Source organism: Equus caballus, chromosome 17 (assembly GCF_041296265.1).
Source record: "Equus caballus isolate H_3958 breed thoroughbred chromosome 17, TB-T2T, whole genome shotgun sequence".
Classification (NCBI taxonomy): domain Eukaryota; kingdom Metazoa; phylum Chordata; class Mammalia; order Perissodactyla; family Equidae; genus Equus; species Equus caballus.
Window position 1 is genome coordinate 66689473 of NC_091700.1, and position 18232 is coordinate 66707704.

Sequence of the window (18232 nt, forward strand, 5' to 3'; positions counted from 1 at the left end):
TACCACCAAAATGGTTTTATTTTTGTCACTGACAACACGTACAACACTGATTTCATCATTACTTTGTTTGGTTTCCTTAAATATTACTTAAGTATGCATTAAAAATATAGGTTTACATTTCTGAAATGTAACACATTAAAGTCCTCTGTAAACACAACTCCTTCTCAATATATTTTCCTGCTTTGTTTCATACATAAATAACTTAATCCAAAAAGTCATAAATAAAAATATTCTTATGGCCTAAGAGTAAATGCAAATTGTGGAGCTTGACAAAAGTGTTCTCTTTACGATTTTATAAATAACAACATGCAGGTGTTGGCCCCGAGGCCGAGTGCTCTGCTTCAGCGGTCCAGGGTTTCGCCGGTTTGGATCCTGGGTGCGGACACGGCACTGCTCATCAGGCTATGCTGAGGCAGCGTCCCGCATAATACAACCAGAACGACCTACAACTAGAATATGCAACTATGTACTGGGGGTCTTTGGGGAGAAGGAGGAGTGAAAAAAAAAAAAGATTGGCAACAGATGTTAGCTCAGGTGCCAATCTTTAAAAAAATAACAACATGCAGTATTTTCAGTGTTTATGATCAAACAAATAACATCACAAGTGATTATTGTCTGCCAACCAATTCTGTCAATAATAAACCTTCCAGTGCACTTGGTAAAGATGCCATGCATTTAAAAGTCAAAATAGTCAAAAGACTAGATTTTTAAAAATGGCAGTACAGAAGGTTGCCATTTAAACCTTACTAAGCCTTTTAAAACTACTTCAGTTTGTCAGTAAAAAATGCTGCTAAAGAGTGAATGCTTGTACTGTTATTTAAACAGAAGCTAACGAAGCCTAAAATTTAAGAAACAAAATCAGATTAACTCGGTACTAGTCTTGGGACAAATATTCTGTTGAAAGTCTCTTACAGGAACAGAATGAATACTATCCTAAATTTTCTATAATTTATTTTGAACCATTACTTTAACTAGTTAAAACTTTAAGGGTTAAAATAATGACAAACAAAAATCATCTCAGAAAGACATTTATAATTCTTGCTTCAGAACATCTGATTATTTCTGTTTAATGACTTGTAATCTTTATTCCTTCAGAAAATATTAAAATACTTGTTGAAAGACACCTCCTATTCAGTGACTTACTAGATAACCACTCAGGATGTACTAGGGAAGCACTTGATTTTTATGCAATAAAAGTAAAAAAGGAATTTTGCATGTTGGAAATGTTTCCTTTTATGTTTTTTAGGCCATCATTTACAGAGTACAAAACTTAGAAAGAAAAACATGCTCAATTAATATTCTCATTAAATTTAAATGATTCAAATGATAAATAACGAAGCTAATAAGCTAGTCACTACTTTTAAAATCTAAGTTTCTCAAAGTTCTATTTTTAAATCAATACAAAAACAATCTGGTTCTCACTATTAACTGCCAGTCAAACTCTGGGTTTAAAAAACTAAATATTCTTTGTTAAAGAGCAGATTACAACATGTTTTCCATGCTCTTATAAAAAACAAGATTCTGATATACATAACGCATCTAAACCAAAATTCACAAACGGTGGCTGAAATTTTGTCAACTTTCAGCCCCAAACAACGTAAATCCAGAGTTATTATGCATAAACAATTCAAAATGAAAGTTTATAATGGAAATGTCAACAAGTCATTACTACATTTCTACTGATGGGTTCCACTGTACTTCAACCAGGCACAGGAGACGTGCACAACTGATGGACAGACTGCTTAGAAAATTAAAGCTATCAGAGCTATAAATAAGGAACACATCAATATGAACAGAGCAATGCCAAAGCACTAGAGCTGTTAAAAAAAAAGTAAGATGTGACATAAACACATCTGATAGTTCTCGCTGTAAGCCACTTTCCACTGATTTATAAAGCTATGGTTTTATAATTCTTTTAAAAAAGGAAAATGTTTCTACACTGCTGCATGCAGCAATTTCATTGTACATTCTTGACTCCAATGCAATCTTCAAATCTTCCTGCAGAGCTTGACATATCCCATCAGGATTTCTCCAGAAAGTCAGCTTGTCATATTTTCAGCAGCCTAGAACAAGAAAGTAAGATTCATTATAGTAAAACCATAGAAAAAGAGACACCACAGAGATATATTTGTCAATACTGCACTGTCACTATAAACCACAGCCCCCTCCCCACACCAAACCACTTTTATCAGGAGACTACAGTGGCTTTCACCTTTTGCAGTACCTTAGAACTACTTTTTGAACTGATTGCTAGGCTAATAGTAGAAAATTCTTCTATCTTAAATAATATAGTTAATGTAAGAATATACTGCTACTTGAAAAATTAACCCATAGCAGACCTTATCCAGACAGTCTTTATTACTTTGCCTGTTTCTGCATGTTTCACTATAGTGTGAAAAGAGGATTAAGAATTGTTATGCTATAAGGTGGAGAAAAAAGGGCAAAAAAGGAATAAGGAACACATGGCTAATCCTGCTTTACCTCCATCACCAACCATTATGCCTTCCCTGATTATTCCACAGAAATTCCCATACACCATATCATTCATCAGTAAATGATCTGATACTTATTTCTAGAAGACAAGGATTTAAACAATCAAATTTCTTAAGGCCCAATATGAAAATGATGATTTTAAATAAGTTTAATTTTAGAAATACATGGTAAACTTTTAATTCATTTACATTTCAACTTCCTAATTAAAACCTGCTTTTAAGTTTAGTCTAACTGCAGAGGTCTTTCATGAAAAATCACTGAAGAAACTGAGAAAACTGTAGACAACCCAATCTGAAACATTCTCCTTGCAGTCAATGGAACCTACTTTGTTTTTCTATATAGTTGGCTATTCTAACTAGCTTTTCCCTTCTTTGGATTTACAAGAATTAGAAACTAGTTTGAAAAAAAATTTCCCTTGTTCTTAAAGGTTTCGTACTTCTTTCTACCCTCCTAGATTCTTAGATTAGCTTGAGCCACCCATCCCTTCAGTACTCTGTCTTCTTCCTAACCCCGTTCTCGGTATGGTCTACTTCAAAGAAAACTTGAAATAACATACACAATTTTAGAATTTTTTCAAAATTAAAATATCCTAACTAATGCAATTTAACTTTAATGTCTTTTCTCATTCTATTTTCATACTAATTTTAAAGGTTCTCCTCCAAGATACAATGAAACAAGTATTTGCATTTAAACTAAGTAAGCCACCAACCTTTGCAGCATTCATGTTATATGAATGCAGAAATACTTCCTATTTGAAAGGACAGCAATGGCATCCTAGAGAACTATATAGTTACCACATTGCCATTAAACATTATAAAAATGTATAAGCACTGGCCCTGGGGAAAACCAACTTTAGTAGTCTTCTCTTCCAAACTTTCCTTTTATGAGTAAGTTTATTCCATCCTTTGAGGGGGATGAGTGGGGACAGGGGACTCAATCCTTGATTTCTCTCCCAACTCCAAATTCCACAGCTCGAGTGTCCTCATGCTGCAGGAGACCCTCCTACACAGTGAGGAGATACATCATCACCCTAAGATACCAGCGAAAGTACAGGGCAGCTGCAAGAGAAAGGGCAAGGCTCAGCGCGCAGGAACACAACCAGAGTCTAACTCAGGACACCCTGGCAGGAAAGCAGACGATACAAGGAAGTCGGTTTTGCCCAGAATTTCTGAAATCACAATATGTAAATGACTGCTTACACACAAATACTAGCACTGACGAGACAATACAAAAATCCAGAGATCATGAAAGAATCATTCATACAAATAAATTCTGCTTTTTTAAAAACGCACCTAATGAACAGTCCTATTTAAGCTGTGGGAGATACACATACGGCAACCTATCCACTGCTGTTAAGAAACGTATCTAACTGGGCGACACATAACTAGCTGCTTTTACCATAAATGATTTCAGTGATATCAATATACAAATCTGTAAAAGAGAAAGGCAAAATAATGCACAAAAAGATTATTACAATTTCCCACAGAGTTAAAGAACAAAAGGAAAAACCAGATGTTTCAGACCAAAAGTTCCTCACAACATTTCATGATGTCCTTGACTTAGATTTTACACAATCTAAAACAGAGATAGTACCACACAATTAAGTTCTAATTACTAGGATTTCTAGGTAAAAATAGCAGAATGCAGCAGGAACAGTTTCTCCTTACCCTATTTTTATCAAAGATTTTATTTTTGTTTCCTTTTTCTCCCCAAAGCCCCCCAGTACATAGTTGTATATTCTTCATTGTGGGTCCTTCTAGTTGTGGCATGTGGGACGCTGCCTCAGCGTGGTTTGATGAGCAGTGCCATGTCTGTGCCCAGGATTCAAACCAACGAAACACTGAGCCGCCTGCAGCACAGCGCGCGAATTTAACCACTCAGCCACGGGGCCAGCCCCGTCTCCTTACCCTATTTTTAGTACCAAAAGAAATAAACAAAAAATGAGAAAAAATCATTAACAGCAACCAAACAAAAAATGGAGAGCTACCCCATGCTTATAAAATTTAAAGGGGTAGGCAAAGAAAGACAGGTGCGGCTCAGCGCAGTTCTGAACCTACTAGCCCCCAACCCCACCCAACAGAGCAGTTAAGAGAGGAGCGACTTTAATCTGGAGAGAAGCAACCTGAGGAAGGTTCTTCTTTTTTAATTCAATGAAATTAAGTATAACATTTTTATTTTTAAAGTAGCATGAAACTATCTAGAATCATGTTCACCAAATATTATCACTGGTTATCTCTTGGGTGATTTTTTTTTTCTGAGTTAGATTTGCCCTAAGCTAACATCTGCTGCAAACCTTCCTTTTTTTCGTATGTGAGCTGCCACCACAGCGTGGCCACTGACAGACGAGTGGTGTAGGTGCACACCTGGGAAGTGAACCCAGGCTGCTGAAGCAAAGCACAATGACCTTAACCACTAGGCTGCTGAGGACGGCCTCTCTTGAGTGATCCTGTATGTTTCCTTCTTTGTATTTTCTGATTTAAATATTTTAAAATTATGAGTATATTTTTAAATACAAATTATATAGATTTCAAAAATTAAAGAGAACAAGAAAAGTTCTAATTAACATTTTTCTTCTTTGCTAGGAACTTTTCAGGATCTCCTCTCTGCCTAGTTTTAATGAGATACTGGTAGACTGGTTTTAGATTGTGGGAGAAATGCCTTTTAAGAGGTTTTGTGTGTGTGGGGGGGGGGAGACTGATCTTGCACTCAAAGGAGCAACATTTTTTGATTCTGTTCATCTTATTGATTTTGTCTCCCGTATCTAACTATGGTCTACCAGATGTGGAATAACTAGTATGCTCAAAGCTGTGGAAGCTATGTTAAATAGGTCATTCTGAATCTCCTAATACCTTGGGTTTTATTTTGTCTAAGAAAATACTATGCCAAAACACTCTGTCAGTTTCTCTCGCACCTGCTCCAGCTAGGTTATTTGCCTCTGGTTTCTTCATAGCACTCAAACTGCATTACAATGCAAAAATCTCTCCCTATTCTGCCTCCCTATTCTCTTTCAAATTCCAGCATAAAGAACAAAAATTCTTGCAGCTCTGGAAGATGTGCATTAAATAAATCCTCTTCCATTAGAATTTTAGAAATTTATTGATGAAAAACTATATGCTACTTATTTTTGTCAACAGGGCTATGAGAAAATACTAAGTCAGAAACGTTCCCATGCTACAGTCCTTTAACTGTTCCACTTATAATCACCATTTCATCTTTCTTAAATAGCAGGCTCAGATACTTTTTAGAACTTATTGTAAGTGGAAACTTAGTGATTAACAACTCTGAAGTCAGACAGTCCAAGTTCAAATCCTGGCTCAACTACTTATCTCCAAGTCTCTGGGAGAAGTTAGCTCCATAAGCTCCAGTTTCCTCCGCAGTAAACTACTAACGGTGGTGCAGTACACATCACTGTTGGCACTATGGAGGAAATAACGTAAGGAACGCCTTTGGTGCACAGAGTTTGGAAAAAGGAGAGTACTCATAAATACCAGCTATTCTTATTATTCAGTTATTTTTCTATCACATGAAAGCAGGAATTGTGAGTTTAAAAAGAAATAGGAAATTTAGATAGTTTTTATAATTATTCAAAAAATGTGATTTAAAAAATTAGAAACCTTACACGTACATCTGACAAAGGGTTCATATCTAGAATATCTAAAGACCACCAACTGGGGCTGGCCCTATGGCTGAGTGGTTAAGTTCGTGTGCTCTGCTTCAGCAGCCCATGGTTTCACCGGTTCGGATCCTGGGCGCAGACATGGCACCGCTCATCAAGCCGTGCTGAGGTGGCGTCCCACAAAACACAACTGGAGGCACTCACAACTAGAGTATACAGCCATGTCCTGAGGGGCCTTGGGGAGAGGAAGAAGGAAAAAAAAAAGAGGATTGGCAACAGATGTTAGCTCAGGTGCCAATCTTTAAAAAAAAAAAGACTACCAACAAAAAAGAAAAGGACAACCCAGAAAAGTAGGCAAGCTACTTAAAAAGATCTCTCGGGGGCTGGCCCCGTGGCCGAGTGGTTAAGTTCGTGCGCTCCGCTGCAGGCAGCCCAGTGTTTCATTGGTTTGAATCCTGTGCACGGACATGGCACTGCTCATCAGACCACGCTGAGGCAGCGTCCCACATACCACAACTAGAAGAACCCACAACGAAGAATATACAACTATGTACTGGGGGGCTTTGGGGAAAAAAGGAAATAATAAAATCTTTAAAAAAAAAAAAAAAAAAAGATCTCTCACAATAGAAAATGGCCCAAACCATGTGAAAATGCATTCACCCTGATTTGTACTCAGAGAAATGCAAATAAAACCACATGAGAAACCCACACACACTCACCAGAATGACTAAAATGAAAAAGACTCACAATAATAAGTATTGGCAAAGATACAGAGCAAGGGAAACTCATATGCTGCTGATGGGAGTATAAATACAACTACTGAAAGAAGTTTGGGATTATCTATTCAAGTTGAAGACGTACAAAACCTAAGATCCACCAATTGTACTTCTAGATACACACCCAACAGAAATGCACACATACACGCATCATGAGACATGGACAACTATGCTTCCACACTGGAACAACCGAACATCCATTTGCAGTAGAAAGAATAAATGAACCATCGTCTATCTGTCCAATGAAACATGACTATTACAATTACAGTGAAAAGGAAGGCACTGCAGCTCCACCCAACATAAATGAACCTTGCAAACATAATGTGAAATTAAAGAACCCATAAAAAAAAAGACTGTTGTAAGATTTCTTTTGATTATATCAAGTTCAAACATTTTATAAAATTAAACTGCAGTGCTGAGAGAGAGATGCTGAGTAAAACTGTTAAAAGTAAGAGTCTCCATAAATATCAAGAAAGCAGTTACCGGAGAGGACAGGAGGAAGGTGAGGTGAGCGATGGAGGGGGCACAAGGGAACTTTTAGGGTGCTGGCAATGAGAACTGTATGGATATTCTCTTCAAGATAAACTTTTGGTCTGTAAATGTGCTTTGTTTACCTTTTTGTATTAGATTTATAAATTAAAAAGTTTTAAAAAGCATGAAACCAGCAATCTAAATCACTGGAACTTACTGGAGTGTAACTTAATCTGAGATGGATAATCTACCTGTTTTACAATAGTTCTGTTTCCTCAAAGAAAAAGGACTAGAGAGAAGCCATTTTCTTCTTGACCAAGTTTTAAGGACTAACTTGAAGTTTCAGTATTCATGGTAACTTAGTGCTATCTAACCTTTGAAATAAAATCACCCATTTTTTTTTTTATTGAGTTATTGATAGGTTACAATCTTGTGAAATTTCAATTGTACATTAATGTTTGTCAGTCATGTTGTAGGTGCACCACTTCACCCTTTGTGCCCACCCCCACCCAACCTTTCCCCTGGTATCCACTGAACTGTTCTTGGTCCATAGTTTTAAATTCCTCATATGAGTGGTCATACACAGATTATCTTTCTCTTGCTGGCTTATTTCACTTAACATAATTCTCTCAAGGTCCATCCATGTTATTGCAAATGGAATGATAAAATCACCCAAGATTGTAAATCAGTGTGTGCAAGCAAGAGAAGGAACACAACACTTTTCCTGTTCCCAATCTCAGCAATTAAAACGCAGTGAATTTGAATCTGAAAAACGGTGGTCCTTTGGGCCCATGTTGGCAGTGCAACCTAATTGCCTCAGCAGTTCCCTGGTCTCTGAGCCACTCTGAGTCATTCTTCCCTTTTCTTGAAAGATAAATACATGTTCACAGCTGGGTAACTCTATCAGCCAGTTTCCTGCCTAGAGAATCCCAGAAGTCTGACAGCCTTCCTTCATTTCGTCCCGTACCGGTCCCTTTCATTCCAAGTTGGCATTGTTTCGTGCTGAGATGGCTGACTACATCTATGAGAAACACACGTAATCTCTTCACCAAAAGGTTGCCCACTCTTGGCCTTCTCTCCAGAGCATACTATCCAGATAGGCTGAGAATTTTCCAAAGTGCGTGCTGGTTCCTTTCTGCTTACCAGTTCCGTCCTCAATTTCTCATTCCTCTTACATTTTACTATAAGCAGCAAAAAGAAATGAGTCTGTACTTAACACACTTTGTTTGGAAACTTTCTCAGCTAAATATCCAAGTTTACTGCTTACAAGTTGTATTTTCCTTCCAACAGTAGGACGTAATTCAGCCAAGTGCTCTGTCACATTATAGCAAGGACAGCCTTTCCTCCAGTGTCCAATAACATGTTCCTCATTTCCATCTGAGACCTCACCAGGAGCACCTTTAATGTTCATATTTCCAGCAAGATTCTGTTCATAATGGTATACATATTACCTAAGACGACTGAGGTTTTCACTATAGCTCTTCTCTTCTTTCTGAGCTCTCACCAGAATCACCTTTAACAGCCATAGTTCTAACAACAGTCTCTTCAAGGCCATCCAGACTTTTTCTATCAAGTGCCTTAAAACTTTCCAATCTCCATCCATTACCCAATTCCAAAGCCACTCGCACATTTTTAGGTATTTCTTACAGCAGCACTCCACTCCCCAGTAGTAAATCTGTATTAGATTCCCAGCGCTGCCATAACAAAGTACCACAAACTGGGTGCCTTAAAACAGAAATCTATTCTCACGGTTCTGGAGGCAGAAGCCCAAAATCAAGGTGTCAGCAAGGCCATCCTCTCTCTGAAGGCTCTAGCAGAGGATCCTTCTTTCCTCTTCTAGCTTCTGGCGGCTGCCGACAACCTTTCACCTTCTTTGGCTTGTAGACGCCATCACTCCAATCTCTGTCTCTGTCTTCATACGGCATTCTCTCCTGTGTGTCTGCGACTCCACATGGAGCTCTCTTTGTGTATCTGTCTAAATTTCCCTTGTCTTATAAGGACATCAGTCATTAACCCATTATGATCTCATCCTAATTTGATTCCACATGAAAATACACTATTGCCAAATAAGGTCACATTCCCAGGTATCAGACTTGAGCATATCTTTTTTGGGGTGGACACAATTTTACCCACAACACAAAGAAAATTCTAAACACAGTTGGAGACTTCTGGGAAAAGACAACATGGTCCATGACAGTAGCAATTTTTGTGATCTGAACATATGCTAAGCTCCTGGTCTTCAGAATTCCTCCTGATGGTGATAGAAGCTAGTTTAATAATGTTTAGGATCTTTCAGATAACTTCATCATTAACCATTTTCTAAACGAATGCATCTTTATATATTTAGAGTTTACTAAAAAAAAAATCTCTACCTTGAGTGCTTCAGTGGCCTTGCGAAGTTCCTTAATAACTGATGATAAAGCTTCGGGGTTAATTCCTTGTTCACAAAGCCGTACACAAATAGACAGAGTTTCCATATCTAAGCCAGTATTCAAAATTCTTGAAATCTCCAGCAAAACTGAAAAAAAGACAGAGAATTTTAAAAACAGAATCTTACCTTTTAAAATCTGCACATAATACTTTTGTTTTTAATTAATGTAATACTGCACTATACCAAAAGAACTAGCATAGTATTGCTGGATGTGGAAACTGGCATGTAATACTGTCTTGCCCTTACTTAGCTCTAGAAACTTACAAATAAACTTACAACCTCCTTCCTCATAACTGCTGTTTACATCTTGGTTTATATTCTACCTCTCCTTTAATATCTTTCTAAAATTCGTGTATCATAATCAAGATTATCCTGAACATTTCCTTACTTTTTAGTATTCTTTTACCACGCAATTTCATTAGTCACATAACATTCCACTTAAGGAAACACCACACATCACTTAACCTCTCTACTATTTTAAGGGTTGGGTGGGTCTTATGTTTCCATTAAAATAATGTGATAAGCATCTGTACATACTAAATTTTATTAGGATAAATTCCTAGAAGTGGAACTGCTCAATCAGTAATATGCATATTTAAGGTCTTAAAAGTTTTTAGAAACTTCTACAATTCGACAGAGTAATCATGTTTGTTGACTCTAAGTATATCAATGAAAGCTTATATTTTTTAACCTCATTTTTATAGTATTTCATTTTATTACAGTTTATAAAAGTATCTGTCTCTGACATGAGAAGCACTAGCATAGACAAGCACAGGATGTAAATACATCGCTCCATTACACTTTGTTTAGAATGTGTTTAGAATTTTTAAGTGAATGGTCAACATGTTTTCTGTTGTTTCCTGCATCATTTTCCCTCGGCATCATGCCTAGAAAGTTATTCCCCATGCAAAGATTATATAATTATTCACTAGTATTCTCTTCCAGCATTTTAAAGTTTATTTTCCCCCCTCCATAAACATTTAAATATTTAACTCTCTGGAGTTTGGGTGGAAGATAGAATCTCTAACTTTTCCTTCCAGAATGTCAGTTGCCCTAATACTATTTATTGGATAATCTTTCCTTTTACAGCTCAATTAAGATGTCACCTTTATCATATATTAAATTCCCATATACCTATGTATTTGTTACATGTCTTTTGTCAGAGAAACAATTTTAATTACTAACTTTATATTGTATGTAGTAGGTTAAAGATACTTTTGTTAACTTTCATTATCAAAAGCCCTTTTATTCTCTAGGTGAACTTAAAAATTTTGATGGATTCCAAAAACAAATTCCATTTCAATTCTGATTTGAATTGCATGAAAACTACGTATTATTTTGGGACAAACGGACAAGTTAACAATATTAAGTCTTCCATTAATTTAAGTCTAAGTCCTTCTGAAAACTTAATATTTATGATGATCATGAGATGGGCCCTTCCCATTTTTTCATTTCAGACACTCACTTTCATTTCTAGAAGTTCAGTTTGAGTCTTCTTAAAAATGTCTTCCATGTCTTAACTTTTTGCACAGATGGAGTACAGTTCCAATGTATTTGTCTGCTAAACCTAATGTCTGTGTCAATTTTAGGTCTGTTTCAACTCAGTGAATTTTTCTCATCATGGGTTGTATTTTCCTGCTTTGCATACCTAATAAGTTTTTATTGGATGCCAAACATTGTGAACTTTATCTCGTTGGGTGCTGGATATTTTTCTATTTCTGTACAGATTCTTGAGCTTTGTAATGAGAAGTAGTTATCTGGAAACAATTTGATCCTTTCAGGTCTTTGAAGATTTATTAGCAAGGACCAGAGCCTTGTTTAGTGCAGGGCTAATTATTACCCATCACTCAACTAAGATCTTCTTGCGTACCCTACCCAATGTCTCATGAACAAGGTTTTCCATTCTGGCTGGTAGATACAGGCAGTATTCTCAGTCCTGTGTGAGAATGGTGTAGTGTTCCCCCTAATCCTTTCAAATGGTTCTTTCTCCAGCTTGGCCGGTACTTTCCTCGCACACATGTGCTAATCAATGCTCTGCTGAATACTTGAGGGGGACCCTTCTGCAGATCTCCAAAATTCTCTCTCGATGCAGCTCCTTCTTCTCAGATACTCTGTCTTTGAAACTACTTTCCTTGGTCCCCCTGGACTCTAAGCTCCTTCTGCTCAAATCAGGGTCTCCACCAGGTTCTGCCTGGGTTCCCCTCTCCCCTCACTGCATTGTGGCCTGGAAACTCTCCGAAGGCAGCAAGCTGGGGCAAGTACCATTTGTTTCCTGTCTCTAGGGATCACTGTCCTTCGTTGCCTGAAGTCCAGTGTCTTAAAAAACCCTTGTTCTGCATGTTTTGCCTGGGTTGGTTGGTTTGTTTCAGGTAGGAGGGTAAATCCCATCCCTCTTATTCCATCTTGGCTGAAAGCTGACAATCCTTCTCATTTTCATTTCTTCAGTTTTGCTATTCCAACATACTACTACTTTGCTCTTTAATTATATGCAGGCTGTTATTCACATTATCTGCTGAGTTTGTTTCAATAACTCTATTTTAAGATTTCTAATTTCCCACCATAATCATGTTTATTTCATAGCTAAATGTTTGTTTTTAACCCCTTCTTATTTTGTGGTGTTCTTTTGCCTTTATCTATTTCAGACTACATTCTTATCTTAACCTATTTTTGAGATTTCTGGTTCTTTAAGTGTGAGCAAACAGCAAAAGAGAGCAGTTAAGAGAGTGCTCTCTAGAGCCAGACTACCTGGGTTCAAATTCCACTTTCATTATTTAGTAGGCAATGTAACCTCTCTGTGCTTTTATTTCACCATTCTGTAAAATGGGGATGACAACAGTACTTATTTTATAGGTTGTTGTGAGGATTAAAGGGCACACTTAGAATAATGTTTAGCATATGGCAGTACTCAGTAAAATAATTAGCTATTACTACTACTTTCTCTCTCATTTATTTTTCATGTTAGCTATTTTTTGTTATTTTTTTTGAGAAAGATCAGCCCTGAGCTAACATCGGCTACCAATCCGCCTTTTTGCTGAGGAAGACTGGCCCTGAGCTAACATCCGTGCCCATCTTCCTCTACTTTATATGTGGGACGCCTGCCACAGCATGGCTTGATGTGCAGTGCCATCTCCACACCTGGGATCTGAACCAGCAGACCCTGGGCCGCCAAAGCGGAATATGCGAACTTAACACTGTGCCACCGGGCTGGCCCCTATTTTTTTAATCTACTTTAGGTGCTTTGTGATTTTTGGCTGAAAGCTGATATTCCACAGGGGATTTTTCTTGGATGTCCTGCATCAGTGATGTGTTCTTGGATGCAAAGTCTCACACTGGCCTCAATCTTCTGGATCATCCTGGCTCCAGACCCACAAGAGACATGCACGGTGCTTCTCCATCCCTGACTGTGGCAGATGGCACATTTCTGGCCCCAGCTTCACTGAGACGGGGCAGCACGCTTCATCAGGTGTCACTCCCTATCCCCTGCTGTGGTTCCCATCTGCTCCTTTCTTTAGGGAAAACCTCATTCTCTCTCTTCAATGGAGACTTCCCTTTCTTGTTTTTGAACATCGCTATATTGATAATTGTATTTTAGTATTATTTCCTGTCATTTTTATATGCTTGGAATAACAATTTTCAGTAAGTGCTTACTCATCAATTTTGATAGTTCAATTTCTTTAATTTTTAGTTCTGATTGTTTCCATAAATGGCCTTCTACCTCACTCTTGCATATTCTAAGTGGTTAGTGCTGATACTCTAGGATATTACTTTTTGTTTTGTAGCCAGCCACCCTAATGTATTCTACTGAAGCCTTGAACAATTTTTCAGTGGATTCTCTTGTGTTTTCCAGTCAGATAATCATTTTACCTACAAATAAGTTTTATGTCCTTTTCAATAGTCTCTTTCTCTTCTCCTGTGCTATTTGCTAAACCTTTCATATCAATGTTTAAAACAAAGCAGTAAAAGCAGGTATTTCCAATTTTATTTAGAATGTATTTAACATTAATGTTATGGATGACATTGGTTTCATATAGTTATCCTTTAGCATGTTAAAAATGTACTGTTTTCTTTTGCTAAGACTTTAAAATCAGGAAAAAATGTTGAGTCTTTTCAATACCTGTTCATCAACCACTGGATGACCAGGTAGCTTTCCTCCTTTGACCTAGTGAGGTAATGCATTATACTGACAGACCATCTTCACAGCTGAAGAACAATGAGCTGAGGAAATTCCTACTTTTACAGCAAACAGCAAGCCTACTCTCTATGTGGAGGCAGATGTTACCTCATCTCTCACTGTCGCTCACTGTAAACACAACCGTGAGAAACAGCAGGCGGAAGAAGCAGTCAGGGCCTTGCATTCTTGGCATTCAGAACAAGAATGTGCAGGTATGCTCGGGGCTCATGGCAGACTGCGTCTCTCAAGAGTGACACTGCACGACTTCTGAGGCTAGGTTTAAAAACGCTATAATACAGCTTCTTCTGGCTCTCTGTTGAGACACTCTCCCTTGGAGCCCAGCCTCCAACTGTGAGGAAGCCCACATGTTCCAGACAACAGCTCCTGCTGAGGGCCCAGCTAAGAGCCAGCATCAACTGGTACATAGGTGAGTGAGGAAGCTTTGAGATGACTCCAGCTCAGCACTAACTGCAACACGTGGACACCCTTAGAGAGGACTACATAGATGAGCCTGATCGACACCCAGAACTGTGCAAGGGAAGTAATTTTTGTTGTTTTATGTCACTAAGTTTGGGGTCATTTGTTATGCAGCAACAGATAACCAGCCCATATTCTGATCCGATCCCAACTCTCTAGCATTACCACCATTGTCACCATCGCTATTAACTGTTCCTGACAAATTCTCCTCTCTCCAGTCTTCTCCTCATGGTAGAGCCCTATCTGTAAATGATGCCTTTGTTCATGCTTTTCTCCTCTGCCTTTTCTCTACCCTCCATATAATTCCATGCCGTCTTTCAGGTCCACCTAGTGTTTCTTCCTGAAAGCTTTCTTTTAAAATTCACATTGATCTTTACTTCCTAACATCACAAACTGTCTGTAGTCAATAAGTATTTCCATAGTGTCTACTGTGTAACTGGTACCTGTATGTATTTTGTGCATACTACACTACTGCTGGAAATGTAGCTGTGAACAAGATAGATATGGTCCCAGTTCTCATGGACACTATAACCTAGAAGAGACAGACCATAAAATTATAACTGATTCCAGTTATGATAAGTAAAATAAAGGAAAAGAATAGCATACTTCCAAAACAAATGACAAAAGTATCTTACCTAGTTGTAAAGGACACAGTGCTTAAAAAGACTTGTCTGAAGAAGTGATAGTTAAGCTTAGTCTTCAAGGGTGAATAGAAACCAACCTTAGTAATGTGGAGGCAGGAGGAACGGCAAAGATAGGAGCCAAGAAAATAGCTTGTGCAAAAGTTCCCATGCTGGAGAGAAACTGCTAAGTTCACAGATCGGAGGGACTCATGTGAAGGAAATGTAATTACAGGGGATCAACAGGGATAAATATGAGCTGAGGCAGACATGAAAATCCACTAAGACCCTACTGAAGATTTTAGAACTTTGGGAAGCTATTAGAAGATATAAAATGGAAGCGCGACAAAATCAGATTTTCATTTTTTTTTTTTTTAAAGATTTTATTTTTTCCTTTTTTCTCCCCAAAGCCCCCCAGTACATAGTTGTATATTCTTCGTTGTGGGTCCTTCTAGTTGTGGCATGTGGGATGCCGCCTCAGCGTGGTTTGATGAGCAGTGCCATGTCCGCGCCCAGGATTCGAACCAACGAAACACTGGGCCGCCTGCAGCGGAGCGCGCGAACTTAACCACTCAGCCACGGGGCCAGCCCCCAGATTTTCATTTTTAAAAGACTGGCTGCATAATACGGAATGGCTATTGGAAAGGGGTAGAAGACGTGGAGAGGGAGTTCAGCTAAATTACTGCAACTCTGGTCAAAGAGTGGCGGGCAGTGTGGAGAGGAGAGATTAAGACAAGTGGTCAAATCTGAGATGAGTGAAGAACTGAAAGGGCTTAGTGAAGAAGAGGAGAGAGGTGAGGTGAGAGAAAGCAAGACTGACTCCCAGGTTTCTTTCTCACATGAGCAACTAGGTGGGAGCATGAACTATACATGTTTTGCTGACCCTGCCCCGTACACAGTGGACTCTCTTAACTCCTTTTTCTAGCTTACTACCTGATATATAAAGTAGTATTACACTGAAGCCTCTAGTAAGGGAGAGGTATATTTTTATCGTAATTGTCAAAAACATAATTACTAGTAGTAAAAAATTAGAGGGATAAGGAAAATTCTAGAATATAAGAAAATAATTTAAGTATGAATCTATCAATAAAGAGTATCTAAAATTTCAAAACGCTGAAAAGCAAAAAAGGCAACAGAGTACACTGGAGGGGAGAGAGAGGTAGTTGAAAGAGCCTGACATTTTAAAGAGGGAATGTAGAGAGAGAATGTTGAGGATCTGAGTGAAAAGTAGAACATCTTAGGCAATAGATTAGGGCTAGGATCAGGTTCCTTTCAGAGTGATCTTTGCAGATAAAGTCAGTCCACCGCTTCCTCCCTGTCTGAAGTGTCTTTGTCAAAATCCTTTCATTTCACAATATTCTACAATCCTTGCAAATCACTGACACCCACTACAAAAGATTAAATCACTGTTAGCTGACTCTAATAGGGATGGGAGGAAGGAAGGAAGGAAGAGGATGAGGAGAAATACACAAGATCTTGAAGGAGGGTAGTTAGACTCAAAAAGTTTTGGACACCAGTTAGGTTCTCATGCATAGATTTAAGAACAGTGAAACCCCACATTAACAGAATTTCAATATAACGACGTACACCTGAAATTTATATAATGTTATAAACCACTGTTAACCAATAAAAAAATTAAAAAATAAAATCTAAAAAAACCAGAATTTCAAATAATAATGATGTTTGAGTAGGTCAGCCCAGCCCCTTGGGCAAGCTAAAGTGTTATTTCTGGGGAAGAGGGCGGAGGAAGGTAGGATTATACAGGACTGCATTTAGGCCTTTTTCAGTTCAGTGTATGGTCACTTATTTACAGTGCAGGTGTCACTGTTTCCCTTGTGCCTCAATCATTACTGACAGCAAGAAAAATACTGTTTTTCATTAACTTTGCAATAATTCAAGTTCCCATTTTACGTGACTGTTTTGGACCCAATTATGGCATGATAGCAGGGATTTTCAGTAAGTTTAGGGTTCTAATGGATACAACAGTATCTAAGGGCCACATTGAACAAATACTGATCCATTGCCAACCTGGGGCCTTTCTTTTTATTTTTTGGTTTATGGGCAAACTGTGTGTAGAGAAGCAGTATTTTCTCTAATCCACATAGTCTCTCCTCCAATTTTTGTTTTTTTTAAAAAATCTGGTCTTTCTTCACTGTTCCATTACACTATAGAAACTCTTACATTTTCTATAATCTTCATTTTACACAAAGTTCTCTCAGGAAAAATCTTGATGATGCAAGTAATACAAAATATCAGTTCTCATTTCTACATCAGTAGTTCCACCAGAGATAAAATGCAAGTTTTCTTTTCAATTAGGATCCTGTGGCCATAAAATAAAGGAACCTAAGCACAGCTAATAGCAGAAAACTGCCGGGAAGTGAAGCCTCATACTCTCCATGCTGTTCAAAAGACGCACTGTCTTCCAAGCAGAGATATAACACAATTCTGTTATATACATACAGTTTCTATGTACATAAATTCACTTACAGAATAAAACTCACAACTGCGATACATCAAGAAGAATGGGAAATAGAATGTGGCGTTAAGAACAAAATTCTATTTTTCAGAAAAACAGCAAGGCAGATACTTGGTAAGTAAAAAAGTAGAAGCAAAGGCTCTAATAATATAAGCTATTCTGTGAAAAGGAAAACAGCAGCCTGCGCGGGAAAAGCCAGAAGCCTTATCAGACGTTTCTATAGGGAGGGGCGGAGCCTACAGAGAAGGAGACAGGGATGCGGCTAACGGCCGACACTGCTTTTCCATTGGGTTATGTTTTAAGAGATAGAGGCTAATGTGGATCCCTGGAAAATGCAAAAAGCAATGTTTAACATCCATCAAACATATATATAGGTGGATGCGAATAAAATGGAGACAAAGAAAGGAGCCTGCAAGCTGGATGACATCTTATATAACATAAAAATAATACAGTAACTATCTTTTAATGATCACCTTCGATATGCCTTTATCTAGGTATCTTATTTAAATATGCACAAGAACCCTACGAGGTAGTAAGGTCATTTTACAGGGAAAAAAAAGCAGCAGGCTTAAAGATGTTTTCGTAGCTTGTCCCAGCTCACCACCAGGGGTATAAACTGGCAAAGCCGGCATCAGAGGTTAGAGGGAGGGTAACTCCAAGACGCTCAGATCGTCTTCTACCACGTGTGTGCTGGCTTTAAC

At 38.1% G+C, this 18232-nt stretch overlaps 1 protein-coding gene across 1 annotated transcript in view; it reads right to left on the reverse strand.

The window, feature by feature from the left end:
- Positions 1 to 18232, reverse strand: part of MZT1 (mitotic spindle organizing protein 1) — a 19007-nt gene continuing 775 nt past the window's right edge. The window contains exons 2-3 of the mRNA XM_023621685.2: positions 9729 to 9874; positions 1 to 2063 (exon numbers count right to left, since the gene is read on the reverse strand). Coding sequence (XP_023477453.1) covers positions 2040 to 2063; positions 9729 to 9874 — 170 coding nt within the window. The 3' untranslated portion in view covers positions 1 to 2039. The remainder of the gene's footprint in view (positions 2064 to 9728; positions 9875 to 18232) is intronic.